Genomic DNA, 13,824 nt, shown 5'->3' with positions numbered 1-13,824 from the left:
TGTTAAATGATCTTGCAGGTCAGACTTTGAAGCATTATGTGCAGACCTCTTACAAAGAATTGATGCTCCAATGCGCTCATTAATGGAACAGATCCAACTTGGAGTAGAGGATATCAGCACGGTGGAAGTCATTGGCGGTGCCACACGTATTCCAGCTGTGAAGGAACGCATAGCCAACTTCTTTGGGAAGGATGTCCGCACCACTTTAAATGCAGATGAAGCTGTTGCAAGAGGGTGTGCACTTCAGGTAATATAGCGAATTGTTTCAGACTATATCAGTAGTGTTAAAAAGAAAATATATCTGATTCCCGTCACACCTTTTGCACTAAATTATTATTATTTTTTTCATTTGCTTAATATATACAAAGTTAAACATGTCCTACCATTTTGCTGCTGTAGAGTCTGTAACGCCTTCACATAACTGGTTGTTCTGCTGCTTCTGACATAGATGCGACAGCACACTGCTACTGGCTGTGCCGGCTTGCTCTGCCCCCCCCCCCCCTTCTCTTGGCGTTCGAGATAACAGCATGGAAGAACATGACCGATCAGAGAGGTGGGGGGGGCATCCAAGTCTTCAAGGAGGGCAGATCACACAGTGGAGTGTAGATAGTCAGGAGAGCGCACATATGGAGGGGCAATCACACAGGGTGTGTATCTGTGTAGAGAGAGGAGAGAACCCACAAATACTCTGCAGGGGAAGGGAAAAGTCTCCCACTTATCGTTGTCTGTTGGCACAAGGTCTCTCATGGGCTGTAGAGGGGGACAGCAGTACAGGGATGAGGGTATGTTCACACGCAGTGTTTTCAGACGTAATTTGGGCGTTTTACGCCTCGAATTACGCCTGAAAAAAATGCCCCTAATATGCCTACAAACATCTGCCCATTGCTTTCAATGGGTTTTACGGTGTTGTGTTCCCATGAGCCTTAATTTTACGTGTTGCTGTCAAAATACGGCGCGTAAAATGACGGCTCATCAAAAGAAGTGCAGGACACTTCCTGGTATGCTTTTGGAGCCGTTTTTCACAGACTCTATTGAAAACCGCTCCAAAAACGTCAAATGAAAAACGCAAGTTTCTCAAAAAATGGCTGAAAATCAGGAGCTGTTTTCCCTTGAAAACAGCTCCGTATTTTCAGACGTTTTTTGTTAAGCGTGTGAACATACCCTAAAGCTGTGCTGATACCTGGTGAAGGTTGAAGCATCCACTCTAATCCAGCATTTATTAGTGGGTGGGACGTGTCCACAGGAGAAAAGTCCTAAAACGAGATCAGATTGCGAGCTGAATATAAAGGGATCTGAAAATGAATTAAAAAAGAAGCCTGATACTTGGTGCACCTTGTTTAACCACAAATATATGTAAAAAAAAAATAATTTTCCATGTCAAAGGTGTCCATAGTCTTTTAACAGCAACACCTACTGTGTCTTATCTGATACAACGCATTTATTTGCCTACTCGTGGATGATGCGGATAACCCAGAGTTTGGCTTCTACATAAGTCCTTTTCCTTGTTCGCCTTCTGCAGTGATGTTCACTTGGGTCTTTATAACAATTTACATATTGATGAAAGGAACTTGCCGTGAAGTCTGATAGTCGGTCAAGGTTGACACTAGCTCTGTAGGTGTCTGCATTGCTTCTCCGCATGCCCTATCAAGCATCCATTGGATTTGAAAAGACCTCCTTTCATTGTAATTACTGTAGATACTAGGCAAATGGATGTATTACTCGTAAGTTCATTAAGATACAACTAGAGGAAGCGAAGTAAAGCTTGTGTCAGACCTCTATCGGTGGAATATATCTGCTCCCTTAATTTCTTGAATAACACATTCAGAAGACTCTCTTAACCCCTTCCCTCTTTGGCCGCTTTTGACCTTCCTGACAGAGCCTCATTTTTCAAATCTGACATGTTTCACTTTATGTGGTAATAACTCCGGAATGCTTTTACCTATCCAAGTGATTCTGAGATTGTTTTCTCGTGACACATTGGACTTTATGTTACTGGCAAAATTTGCCCGATACATTCAGTATTTAATTGTGAAAAACACCAAAATTTAGCGAAAAATTGCAAAAATTTGCATTTTTCTCAATTTAAATGTATCTGCTTGTAAGACAGGCAGTTATAACACACAAAATAGTTGCTAATTAACATCCCCCATATGTCTACTTTATGTTTGCATCGTTTTTTGAACATCCTTTTATTTTTCTATGACATCACAAGGCTTAGAACTTTAGCAGCAATTTCTCACATTTTCAAGAAAATTTCAAAATGCTATTTTTACAGGGCCAGTTCAGTTGTGAAGTGGCTTTGAGGTCCTTAGATATTAGAAACCCCCAATAAGTCACCCCATTTTAAAAACTGCACCCCTCAAAGTATTCAAAACAGCATTTAGAAAGTTTCTTAACCCTTTAGACATTACGCAGGAATTAAGGCAAAGTAGAGGTGAAATTTACAAAGTTCATTATTTTTTCCCAGAAATTCAATTTGAATCCCTTTTTTTTGTAACACAAAGTTTTACCAGAGAAATGCAACTCAATATTTATTGCCCAGGTTCTGCAGTTTTTGGAAATATCCCACATGTGGCTCTAGTGTGCTACTGGACTGAAGCACCGGCCTCAGAAGCAAAGGAGCACCTGGTGGATTTTGGGTCTCCTTTTTATTAGAATATATTTTAGGCACCATGTCAGCTTTGAACAGGTCTTGTGGAACTAAAACAGTGGAAACCCCCAAAAGTGACCCCATTTGGGAAACTACACCCCTCGAGGAATTTATCTAGGGGTGTAGCAAGCATTTTGACCGGCCAGTTTTTTTGCAAAAATTTTTGGAACTAGGCAATGAAAATGAAAATCTACATTTTTTTCAAATAAAATGTAGGTTTAGCTAATTTTTCATTTCCACAAGGACTAAAGGAGAAAAAGCACCATAAAATTTGTAAAGAAATTTCTCCCGAGTAAAACAAAACCCCACATGTGGTAATAAACGGCTGTTTGGACACACGGCAGGGCTTAGAAGGGAAAGAGCGCCATTTGGCTCTTGGAGCTCAAATTTAGCAGGAATGGTTTGCGGAGGCCATGTCACATTTGCAAAGCCCCTAATGTGACAAAACAGTGGAAACCCCCAACAAGTGACCCCATTTTGGAAACTATACCCCTTGAAGAAATTATCTAGGAGTACAGTGAGCAGTTTGACCCCACAGGTGTTTTACAGAACTTATTGGAAGTAGGCCGTAAAAATGAAAATCTACATTTTTTTCAAATAAAATGTAGGTTTAGGTATTTTTTTTTTCATTTCCACAAGGACTGAAGGAGAAAAAGCACCATAAAATTAGTAAAGCAACTTCTCCCGAGTAAAACAATACCCCACATGTGGTCATAAACGGCTGTTTGGACACACGGTAGGGCTCAGAATGGAACTAGCACCATTTGGATTTTGGATAGTGTCTGGGCGCCATGTCACATTTGCTGAGCCCCTGTAGTACTAGTACAGTGGAAACACCCCAAAGTTGACTCCATTTGGGAAACTGCACCCCCTGAGGAATCATCTAGGTGTATAGTGAAAATTTTGATCCCAAAGGTTTTTTTGCTGAATTAATTAGAATTAAGCCATGAAAATGAAAAATAATTTTTTTTTTCCAACAAGATGTCGTTTTAGATACACATTTTTCATTTTTACAAGGAATAGAGAAGAAAAAGCCCCCGAACATTTGTAAAGTAATTTCTCCCGAGTACGGTAACACCCCATATGTGGTTATAATCAGCTGTTTACGTATATGGGAGCATTCAGAAGAAAAGGAGCGGTATTTATCTTTTGGAGCGTAGATTTTTCTGGAATGGTTTGCGGACGCCATGTTGCATTTGCAAAACCCCTGATGTACCAAACAAAAGTGACCCCGTTTTAGAAACTACACCCCTAAAGGCATTTATCAAGGGGTGTAGTGAGAATTTAGACATCACAGATGTTTTTCAGAAATGAATACGCCGTGGATGGTGCAAAGTGAAAATTGCAATCTTTCCACTGATCTGCCTATTCATCGCACAATATGTTGTGCCCCTAGAGAATCTTACCCCATAAATTGTTAAGGGGGTTCTCCCGGGTATGGTAATGCCTTACTTGTGGCCATAAATTGCTGTTTGGGCACACTGTAGGGCTAAGAAGGGAAAGACCGCCATTTTGAGCATGGATTTTGCTTGGTAGTTTTGTTTGAGTTTTGCTGGTATTTCCGTTTATAATGTGGGGGCATATGTAATCTGTGCGGAGAACATCAGGTTATATGTAAGGTGTGCGGAGTACATCAGGGTATATGTAATCTGTGCGGAGAACATCAGGGTATATGTAATCTGTGCGGAGTACATCAGGGTATATGTAATCTGGGCGGAGTACATCAGGGTATATGTAAGCCGGGCGGAGTACATCAGGGTATATGTAAGCTGTGCGGAGAACATGAGGGTATATGTAATCTGTGTGGAGAACATCAGGGTATATGTAAGCTGTGCGGAGTACATCAGGGTATATGTAAGCTGTGCGGAGTACATCAGGGTATATGTAAGCTGTGCGGAGTACATCAGGGCATAATAAGAGGGTATAATAATGGGGTAAATAATACAATTCTCCATAGATGTGTGTTACGCTGTGAAGCGATCCGTTATGCGCAGGCCGGTGTCACACTGATAAACGGTTTTCTTTCTTATCCCCCTTCTGTAACTCTCTGCACCTTTTGGGGACTTTTTCTCCTTCATGGTTTGGGAAATATTGCTGGGAAAGTTTTGCGCTGGTATAATACGGGCGCCCTCGCTTCCAGCGGATGTGCTATGTCCCTTCCCTTTCCTAGTTCCTAAATACTAGGGCCCTGAAACTGCAGGAATGTTCCCCTCCGGCCTGCGCATTGAGATGTTATTTCATCACCGCATTACTAGGGCCATAACTTTTTTATTTTTCAGTAGATTGAGCGGTGTGCGGGCTTGTTTTTTGCGAGACGGGCTGTAGATTTTATTGGTACCATTTTAGAACACATATGACTTTTTGATCACTTTTTATTTCATTTTTTGGTAAAGGAAATTACCAAAAACAAGCAATTCTGGAATCGTTTTTTATTGTTTTTTTTATCGGCATCCACAGTGCGCCCTAAATTACATGTTAGCTTTATTCTGCGGGTCCATACGATTACGGCGATACCAAATTGATATAGTTTTTTTAGGTATTGCAGTTTTTGCACAATAAAATCACTTTTTTTATAAAATCATTTGTTTTCTGTGCCGACATTCTAAAACCCATAACTTTTTATTTTTTTATTTTTGCGTGCACAAAGCGGTGTCAGGGATTATTTTTTGCGGCACGGATTGTCGTTTTTCTTAGTACTATTTTGGAGTAAATGTGACTTTTTGATCACTTTTTATAGCATTTTTTGGAAGGAGATGTGACCTAAAAACAAAGATTCTGGCGTTGTTTTTCATGTTTTTTTGTTTTTTTTTACGGCGTTCACCGTGCGGGATAAATTACATAATAGTTTTGTAGTTTGGGTCGTTACGGACGCGGTGATACCAATTATGTATACATTTTTTAATTTTTACGGTTTTTCCCATAATAAAAGACTTACTATGGGAAAAAAGTCAGTTTAGCTTTATTTTTATTTGAAATGTGTGTGTTTTTATTGTTTTACCACATTTTTATTATCTTTTTTTACTTTTCTGACTTGTCCCACTAGGGGACATGAGGGCCTGATGCCCCGATCGCTACTCTAATACACTGCACTACATACGATGTGGTGTATTAGCGCTGTCAGTTATTCACTGACAGCAAGCCTATGAGGACACGCCGCAGGCCTCATCGGTTCCCGTACAAGGCAGACTTGGACGCCATTTTCTGGCGTCCGATTGCCACAGCAACCCAGCGATTGCATCACTGGGTTGCCGGTAGGGTGAAAACCTATCAGATGCTGCGCTCTATTGAGCACAGCATCTGAGGGGTTAATCTGCCGGATCGGAGAGTAGCTCCGGTCCTGTCAGTTACAGGAGGGCGCCAGCTGTATAATACAGCTGTCACCCCGCGGTGATGGTGCTGGCTCTGCTTCTGAACCCGCACAATCACTGCGCCGTACATGTACGGCGGTTTGCGGGAAGCACCTCCCGACAGCGCCGTACATGTACGGCGCATGTCGGGAAGGGGTTAATACTACCTTCTATTGTTGAACCTGCTGAGTGTTGCTATAGAAGTGAGTTGGTGGGGGAGAATCCTTTAACCCTTTCAGGCCAAGGGTCATCGATGCCCCAATGACCAGGCCTAAATTGAGCTTTTTGGCATACATTCTTTTAAACTCATAACTGTTAAACTACTTTGGATAACTTAACATTATTTTATTTTTTTATTAAAACAAATCACGCTTTCAAAAAATATATAGTTTTACTACATCCGCAACACATACTTTTATATTACAAACAAACAATTGATCAAAAAAGTGGGGGAAAAAAACCAACTTTTTTTTTATTTATTTTTTATTTTGGCTATATTTTTTTTGCTTTTTACATTTTGTAGCAAATTTTAATCAAGGCCTAAAACATAGTAGGCTACTTCTCCTAAGTTTCAGGATACCAGAAAAATTCACGCAACCGTTCCTTTCGCCATTTTATAGCATCCAGAATCACAGATGCCCCTATTTACTTTCAGTTTGCATGAACCATTTTATCACACCACACTGCCTGTGTGCTAAACCTGTGGTACCAAAACCTCAATTGGCCAGCAGAGTACACCATTTAGTAAAGTAGACCACTTCTGGTATTCTAAAAGGGGTGTATTAGAAAATTGTCACTTAATTTTTTTTCTAATTTTGTTAGAGGATGAGCCCAAAAAAAATGAAAAATGAAATGGGCACTTTTTCTACTTTGTTCAACTGGGTGGCATTTTTCTTGTATACACCACAACATCATGGTAAAAAATCACCATATTAACTATACGGCAACTTCTGCTGAGCAAAACAATACCCCACTTGTGCATGTAACCCGCTTTTTGGCCATGTTATGACGCCCAGAGGCAAACATGTACCTTTTAACGCTCAAGTTGCGTTTTTTGCATGAACCATTTTATGATGCCACACGGTCTTTGCATTCCACCTATGGAGTAAAAACATCAAAAGTGATCTAAAAAGTACTCCACTTAGTAAAGTACATCACTTATCGTATTCATAGAGGGGTCTATTGGAAAATTGGCACTTTCATTTTTTTTCCCAGAAAGCAAAAGTTATTCCACCCACTTTTGTCACTTTCGTACGTTTGTATGAAAATACAAAATAAGAAAAAAAAAATATAAAACAATGATGGCATATATTTCTAAAGTTGCTGATGGGAACTAAAAGCGGACCTCAGTGTGGTAGGTTTTATATCATTCAATCAGACACACGGGTGGCAGGGAAGGTCAATCAGGGCAATGATACCGAGTATCCCTCCTTTTGGTGCAGACACAGCATTTTCTCTGGATATTTTTGGTTTGCTGTTGCAGGGATAGGTGCCACTCTGTGAGCCTACCCACTTCCTCTGATTCCAAGGGACGAGTAGGGCCTCTGGCAGTAAACAGGATTTTTTCATAAATAATTTCCTGATCCGTCAGAAATGTCTGCGTGGCACCTGACTGTTTATACAGGACATATGAATTGTAAACGGCCATCTGCAATATGTAGATAGACAATTTTTTTTTTTATACCAGGTATAAGATCTTGGCATAACTTCATATGGCTTCAAGACCTGGTCAGAGAGGTCGACCCCACCCATGTTTTTGTTGTAATCAATAATACATATGGGCTTTTTAATTTTATTGGACGATCTCTTTTAGTGGCGTCAGTGTGCACAGTAGTCCACATGAACACGTCTTATCACGATAGAGAAGCGCTAACATATCGCCGCAACGGAGAGCAGCAGATTCCCCTTTAAGCTTTTGGCTCTTTAGAGCAACTGGAAATCCCTTTCTTGTATGGCGGATAGTGCCACAGGCCCTTGTATTGGCCGCTTTGAGTCTTCGGAATAAGGGGATACCCGAATAATAGTTGTCCACATATAACTTGTAGCCTTTGTGGAGCAATGGGCCCATTAACTCCCAGACAATCTTGCCACTTGTTCCGATTTCTGGTGAGCAACCTGGAAGATCTATCGGACTGTCCTTCCCCTGGTAGACATTAAAATCCAATGTATAGCCAGTGTTGCTTTCGCATAGCTTATACAATTTGATTCCATATCTGGCACATTTTGAAGGGATATACTGTTTGAAAAAGAGTCTGCCCTTAAATTTTACCAGGGATTCATCAATTGACAAATTTTGGCTAGGTGCATAGAGATTCAGAAATTTTTGAGAAAAATGGTTTAGAAGAGGCCGATCCTTGTACAAACGATCATAGTCTGGGGATTTGGGGGGCACTGACTAATTTCATTATAGTGGAGAAATGTTAACAAAACCTCATAACGGGTTCTTGGCATAACTTTGGCAAAACCTGGGGTCCCATGTATGGGGCTTCCCAGTAGGATCTTATGCGTGGTTTTTTTTTTTTTTTTTTTTTTTTTTTTCTTTTACAATGCCCATTATTCATGTAAGCGTCAGAAACTTTTCAATTTCATTATTTGTGGGTGTCCATTTTCCTACCCTTGCGTAGTAGGAGGACGGGTTGGCTAAAAAAAATTGCTCAGCATAGAGGTTTGTCTGTTGAGCAAATAGATTAAATAAATGGTCATAAAAAATTCTAAAGGGCCAAAATCTGTAACATCAACTGTTATGCCAGGGTCAACAGTAAATTCAGGAACAAAATGGGCTTGGGGGTTCCCAATGTAGAGCCAACTCCTCGAACTTCAGGTTCTTGGCCATGTACCACTTCCATCTGCCTTTGCACTTCTGCGCTAGTACAAGGCAGACTTTCTACATTTTTTCACTGGGGTCAGACATAGCGCTGTCATCAGAGCTTTCTGTGTCGCTTATATCAAAGGCAATGTCGCTATCTGAACTTTGTTCACTGTCCGTGCATAATATTGAATTAGCCTGTTCCACGGAATACTTTTTGCGTAACATACTTATTGGTTTACAATCTTTTTTTTTTTTTTGTACTTTTTACGTACATGCTAATAATTGATAAACACTTTTTTTTTTTTTTTATATAATTGTTCACGTATAATGAATTACGATTTACTCGCCAAACCGCACTACAGATCACTCCTCAGAACAAATGAAAATAAATTAATTGGGAATTTTTTTTATTAAATGTCACTAAATAGTTAATGTATGAATAAATTAATGAACTAACAATTTGTTATCAAGCTAACTAACCTACTATTCCTGCCTGCCTATTCTAAAACTAAGGGGCACAGGGAATACAAAGTATATTGTGTGTGTGTGTGTGTGTGTGTGTATATTGTCTTTTTCACTTTTCTTCTGCCTTCTCACGATCAGTCTTCTCTCTAAAACGCTGTGTCAGAGTGAAGGAGATGACCAGCGGGAAAAGTTTGTTTGTAAACAAACTTTTCAGAGATCACCATGATTGGTTAATCATGGTGATCACATGCTTACCAGCTGAAATCGATTGGTTCAGTGAGCAGGTTGCTAGGGAGCCGGGGACACTGACACAGCCGGTGTCTGAGCGCTTTTCACAGTGCTATCCCGGCTGGAGCAGAGATCTGTAGATTCACGCCCTGGCTGCATGGGGTATATGCGAAAAGGCCGTGAATCTACAGATTGTCGGCATGAAAGGGTTAATGTTGGATTTGTCAGCTAGGGCACAGAAGTGGAGAATGAATGGAATATCAAATGCTTATAGAACTGTATACAACTCAACACTTTAACTTCTTGCTTTTATGTGTAGCCATTTAACATATATTTAACATATTCTTCCGCAGTGTGCAATCCTCTCACCGGCCTTCAAAGTCAGAGAGTTTTCAGTCACAGATGTCGTACCCTATCCCATCTCCCTGAAATGGAGCACAGAAGCGGACGAGGCTGAAGGGCAAGTAGAAATGCTTAAAACGCATGTAAAATATCCTTGATTCTTTAAGGCATGAAGACCAAGTGCTGACGGTTACACAGTGTCTTTTTATTTTTCTTGTATTTTCATTTTTGTTAGACCATAAAATTCTATTAAAGAAAAAATCCACATACGGTACTTTTATGTGAGCCGCACACTGCTGCATAATGGTGTAAGCCCATAAAGGTTTGTTGTACAAAATGAAATCTGGAGCACGGGGGGTTTTATATTTTCTCCTTGGTTAGCCAAAAGATGCTGCAGCGATTCCTGTCCAGTTTGGATGGCTGTGGTAGTAGTTATGCTATGATAGTGATATTTAGTTGCACTAAATTGGGGAAAACCAATATTTTTTTCTTTTGCTAATGTAAAACTGATAGAGATTCACTTTAATAAAGGACTCCTACGTTCTTTTCACCTGTTAACTCTCCAGATTCCAGGAAGTTTTCAACAAAAACCATGCAGCTCCCTTCTCTAAGGTCCTCACATTCTACAGAAAGAATGCTTTCCAGCTTGAAGCCTTTTATTCTGATCCTGCCGCGGTCTCTTATCCTGAAGATAAAATAGGTAAGGCGTCTGACAGAAGTATTGTGTGAATTGAGGATTTCAGTCTAGCTTTGTATTACAGCTACATAGGTAGACGTGGATTTGCAGATGTTTACAGCGTACCTGTCATTTCATCCAAATCTATAGAGTGCATATTGTGCTTTCTTACATGCTGCTGATACTAGTCATTGCTGTATTTTACCCCCTCCGTTTCTTGCTCCGTTTCTTTTTGTTGACTCTGTTACCTGGGGAGTGTACTGTGATTCCGTCGCTTCCCATCATGCATTGTGCCTCCTCTGGAGAATACACATGTGTTGTCCAACGGGCAGCTGGGCAGTACTGAACCCCTCCTCCTCCTGTTTTTGCTGGATTTGTTCCCTTTTCTGGAAAAGATAGAGTTGTGAATGTGCTTCTTCCTGCATGAACCCGCCCCAACTTCCTGTAATCCGTCTCTGCTGCGCTTTGCCTTTTTTTTTTTTTCTCAAAAGTGGCAGCAGGGGAAGCTTAACTAATAAACTAACAGATACTCCCACCCTTGAAGTGCCCCCCACCCAGCACTGATGCCCCGTTCTCCACCGCTCGGGTCCCAGAAACTCCTGCTGCGATACGTGACTGATGCACAAGCTTCTGGGAATGAAGCGGCGGGGAATGAGACCTCAATGCTGTAGCAGGGTGCATTTCAGTGGGTGAGTATCTGTTAGATTATTATAGAATGCCATCCCCTGCCTTGCTTCCTGTTTTGAAAAGTCTTAGATAACCCCTTTTTAATTATTTTTATCCCTTTTACTTGGCTTGATACTCAGACATATTGTTACGAGGCAGGAAACTAGGGAGTATGTTTATGGTCTACATCTAAAGGTTTCATTAGCACAAAAAGAGAAAAGTTATTGAGTCACTTAACAAACTGGAAGGCTCTATTCACCGCTTTATTTTATTTATTTTTAAATCTTGTTTGGGAATGTTTATGTTGAGAACTTCTTTCTGTCCACAGGTCAATTTGTCGTTCAGAACATTTCTCCATGTAAAGATGGAGAGAAGGCTAAAGTGAACGTGAAGGTCCGTGTGAACACTCATGGCATTTTCAGCGTTTCCACGGCTTCCGTGGTGGAGAAAATGGAGGTGGATGAAACTGATGAGCAAACTGTGGAAAGTGAAGTGGGAGTAATGGAAGAGGAGGTAAGTAATCCTGTAGAAACTCTGCACTATGTGTTTATATTCGCTGGGTCTAGGAGGAGGTGAGCACAGGTGCTGGGTCAGATGGGGAGGGCAATTTCTAATGACAGAAGGTCTAATCGTTATTAAAGTATATGTTAATTAGCAACTCTAACATCCGACACCATTTGAATCGCTTGATCTTCCAGAAATGTATGTCGCCCTCCTATCACTGTGTTTAGTTGACCTGAGCTCTCCTCCTTGTTTCATCTCTTTGTGCTCGGGTTTTTCTTTCAGAAGTCTTTCCAGCAAGATCACCCAGAAGCTGGAACTCAGCCCCAGGTACAAACTGATGGGCAACATTCTCCTCCACCCGAGTCCACCAGTGAGGAACACAAAATGACAATGACTGACACTGAAAAAGTGAGGTTTTTCTGTTCTACCATTTTTAAGCTGTCCACTAATGTGTCTCAACATTAACCATTTTTAATAGATGCAGTGTCCGAAAGTTGCTGGCCCAGATCATTTTAATTACTACGGCTTCATCAGCCTCTTCAGTATGCCAGGTGTAACAAGACGTAAACCATGGTAGCTTCACCGGTTGATGCTGCTGGCTTCCTTGTTTTGGACACTCGCACATTAAAAATGGTTAATGTTTATATTCGTTATATGTATGGTGTGTTTTGTTTTTTCTCCTCACAAATCTTTGTTCTTTGGTGGAGGACTTGGAGATGGCACTGGTTTCCGGACCATCAAAGACTGTGCTTAATTTCCAACGAGCACCAATAAAATGTAATTAAAGTGTATATCCCTGTATATCTCTGAGTTATAACGGAGTATTGCCATTTATAAGTCTGCAAACAATGAATGACCATTCCAGTGGGAGCTGCAGTGGCCATAAGTGGTCTGGATAGGATTTATAAGAAATTGATAAAAAGCTGAAGTAACATTCTCCCTACTCCCCATCTCCCAGGTGAGTGACCAACCGGAGCACCCCCCTCACGGCTACCACCCTTACTAAGGGGACACCGGTGGTTGAGGTGCTTCTTAGTCTGGTGTGTGACAGAGGAGCTGACGTCCAACGTTCTTGTGAAGACATGCAAATGCACTGTTGGTCTTGTACTGCTTATGACGCTGCGCCTGCCAAAAGGGAACACAAGGAGACTCTACCCCTAGTTCTTCATGATGAAAATAATAAAATAAAAATTATTGGTGGAGACTCCGCTGCTATCCAGAAGTGTCTGCCTCCTACGATACTAAGCTAAGACTGAATATCTCCGTGTCTGTGGGCAGGGTATATCCTATCAAGCCTAGTGGCAACAGCATATTACCCATAGTCTGTGCCGCTCAATGTAACGAACAAGAAATAGGAAATCCGACTGTAGAGGAGATTTAGAAAGAACAGTGCCTGGCCTCCTGCACTATGAAAGCAGCCGTTTAATTAAGATGACTATTACCCCCATGTATAGCCGGAGTGGCCGAACTCGAAAACAAGACTGCCAGACACAAGTTGTTATAGGGCCTATAAAAGATGTCTCCAGTTAATGATGTGTTTTGTGAGATGTATTTTCACATTTAAGTAATTATATATTGAGAAGATTCTTGGTCCAATAATACGTATTGACATTTTTATTTAGGTGGAAAAGAAGGGTGACAAGCCTGAGGCGAAGAAGCCAAAGATCAAAGTAAAGAACATCGAAGTGCCCATTGAAGCAAACTTTGTGTGGCAGCTGGGAAAAGACCTGCTCAATATGTACATTGAGAACGAGGTAAGCAGGGGGTTAAAACCTGTCTATATATGAAGTGTTTTTTTTTGGTTTTTTAGCTTCTGAGTCTAATTTAAGTAAATCTTGTTAGGGAACCCCCGTAGTAGAAGTTAGTCTCAGCTTGCTTGCTTTCTTCCAATACTTGGATCGCTGCTGTGGGGCGGGGAAAACGGAACATGAGCCACGTTCCAGAAGGGGAGGTCCAACCTTTCTTTTGCCCCCTTAAAAAAAAAAAAAAAGATTTATTTTTTTATATGGGAATAGAGACCTCATGCGTTCGACCATGCTTTACCGCAATTGCAGATAGTACAGGACACATACTGTACTATGTGCCAATGTACACGACCGTAGTTTCCACGGTCCATGCATTGCCCGGAAAGCCTGGA

At 40.9% G+C, this 13,824-nt stretch overlaps 1 protein-coding gene across 1 annotated transcript in view; it reads left to right on the top strand.

The window, feature by feature from the left end:
- HSPH1 (heat shock protein family H (Hsp110) member 1) overlaps nucleotides 1–13,824 on the top strand; it is a 33,845-nt gene that overhangs the window by 13,264 nt on the left and 6,757 nt on the right. Inside the window, exons 8-13 of the mRNA XM_075851691.1 lie at nucleotides 19–247; nucleotides 9,853–9,959; nucleotides 10,408–10,541; nucleotides 11,512–11,696; nucleotides 11,970–12,095; nucleotides 13,310–13,441. Of these exons, the coding sequence (XP_075707806.1) occupies nucleotides 19–247; nucleotides 9,853–9,959; nucleotides 10,408–10,541; nucleotides 11,512–11,696; nucleotides 11,970–12,095; nucleotides 13,310–13,441 (913 nt within the window). The remainder of the gene's footprint in view (nucleotides 1–18; nucleotides 248–9,852; nucleotides 9,960–10,407; nucleotides 10,542–11,511; nucleotides 11,697–11,969; nucleotides 12,096–13,309; nucleotides 13,442–13,824) is intronic.

This window comes from Rhinoderma darwinii, chromosome 2 (genome assembly GCF_050947455.1).
Source record: "Rhinoderma darwinii isolate aRhiDar2 chromosome 2, aRhiDar2.hap1, whole genome shotgun sequence".
NCBI classification, from domain to species: Eukaryota; Metazoa; Chordata; class Amphibia; order Anura; family Rhinodermatidae; genus Rhinoderma; species Rhinoderma darwinii.
Note: the sequence above shows the minus strand (reverse complement) of the source record. Positions and strands in the feature narration are given on the sequence as shown.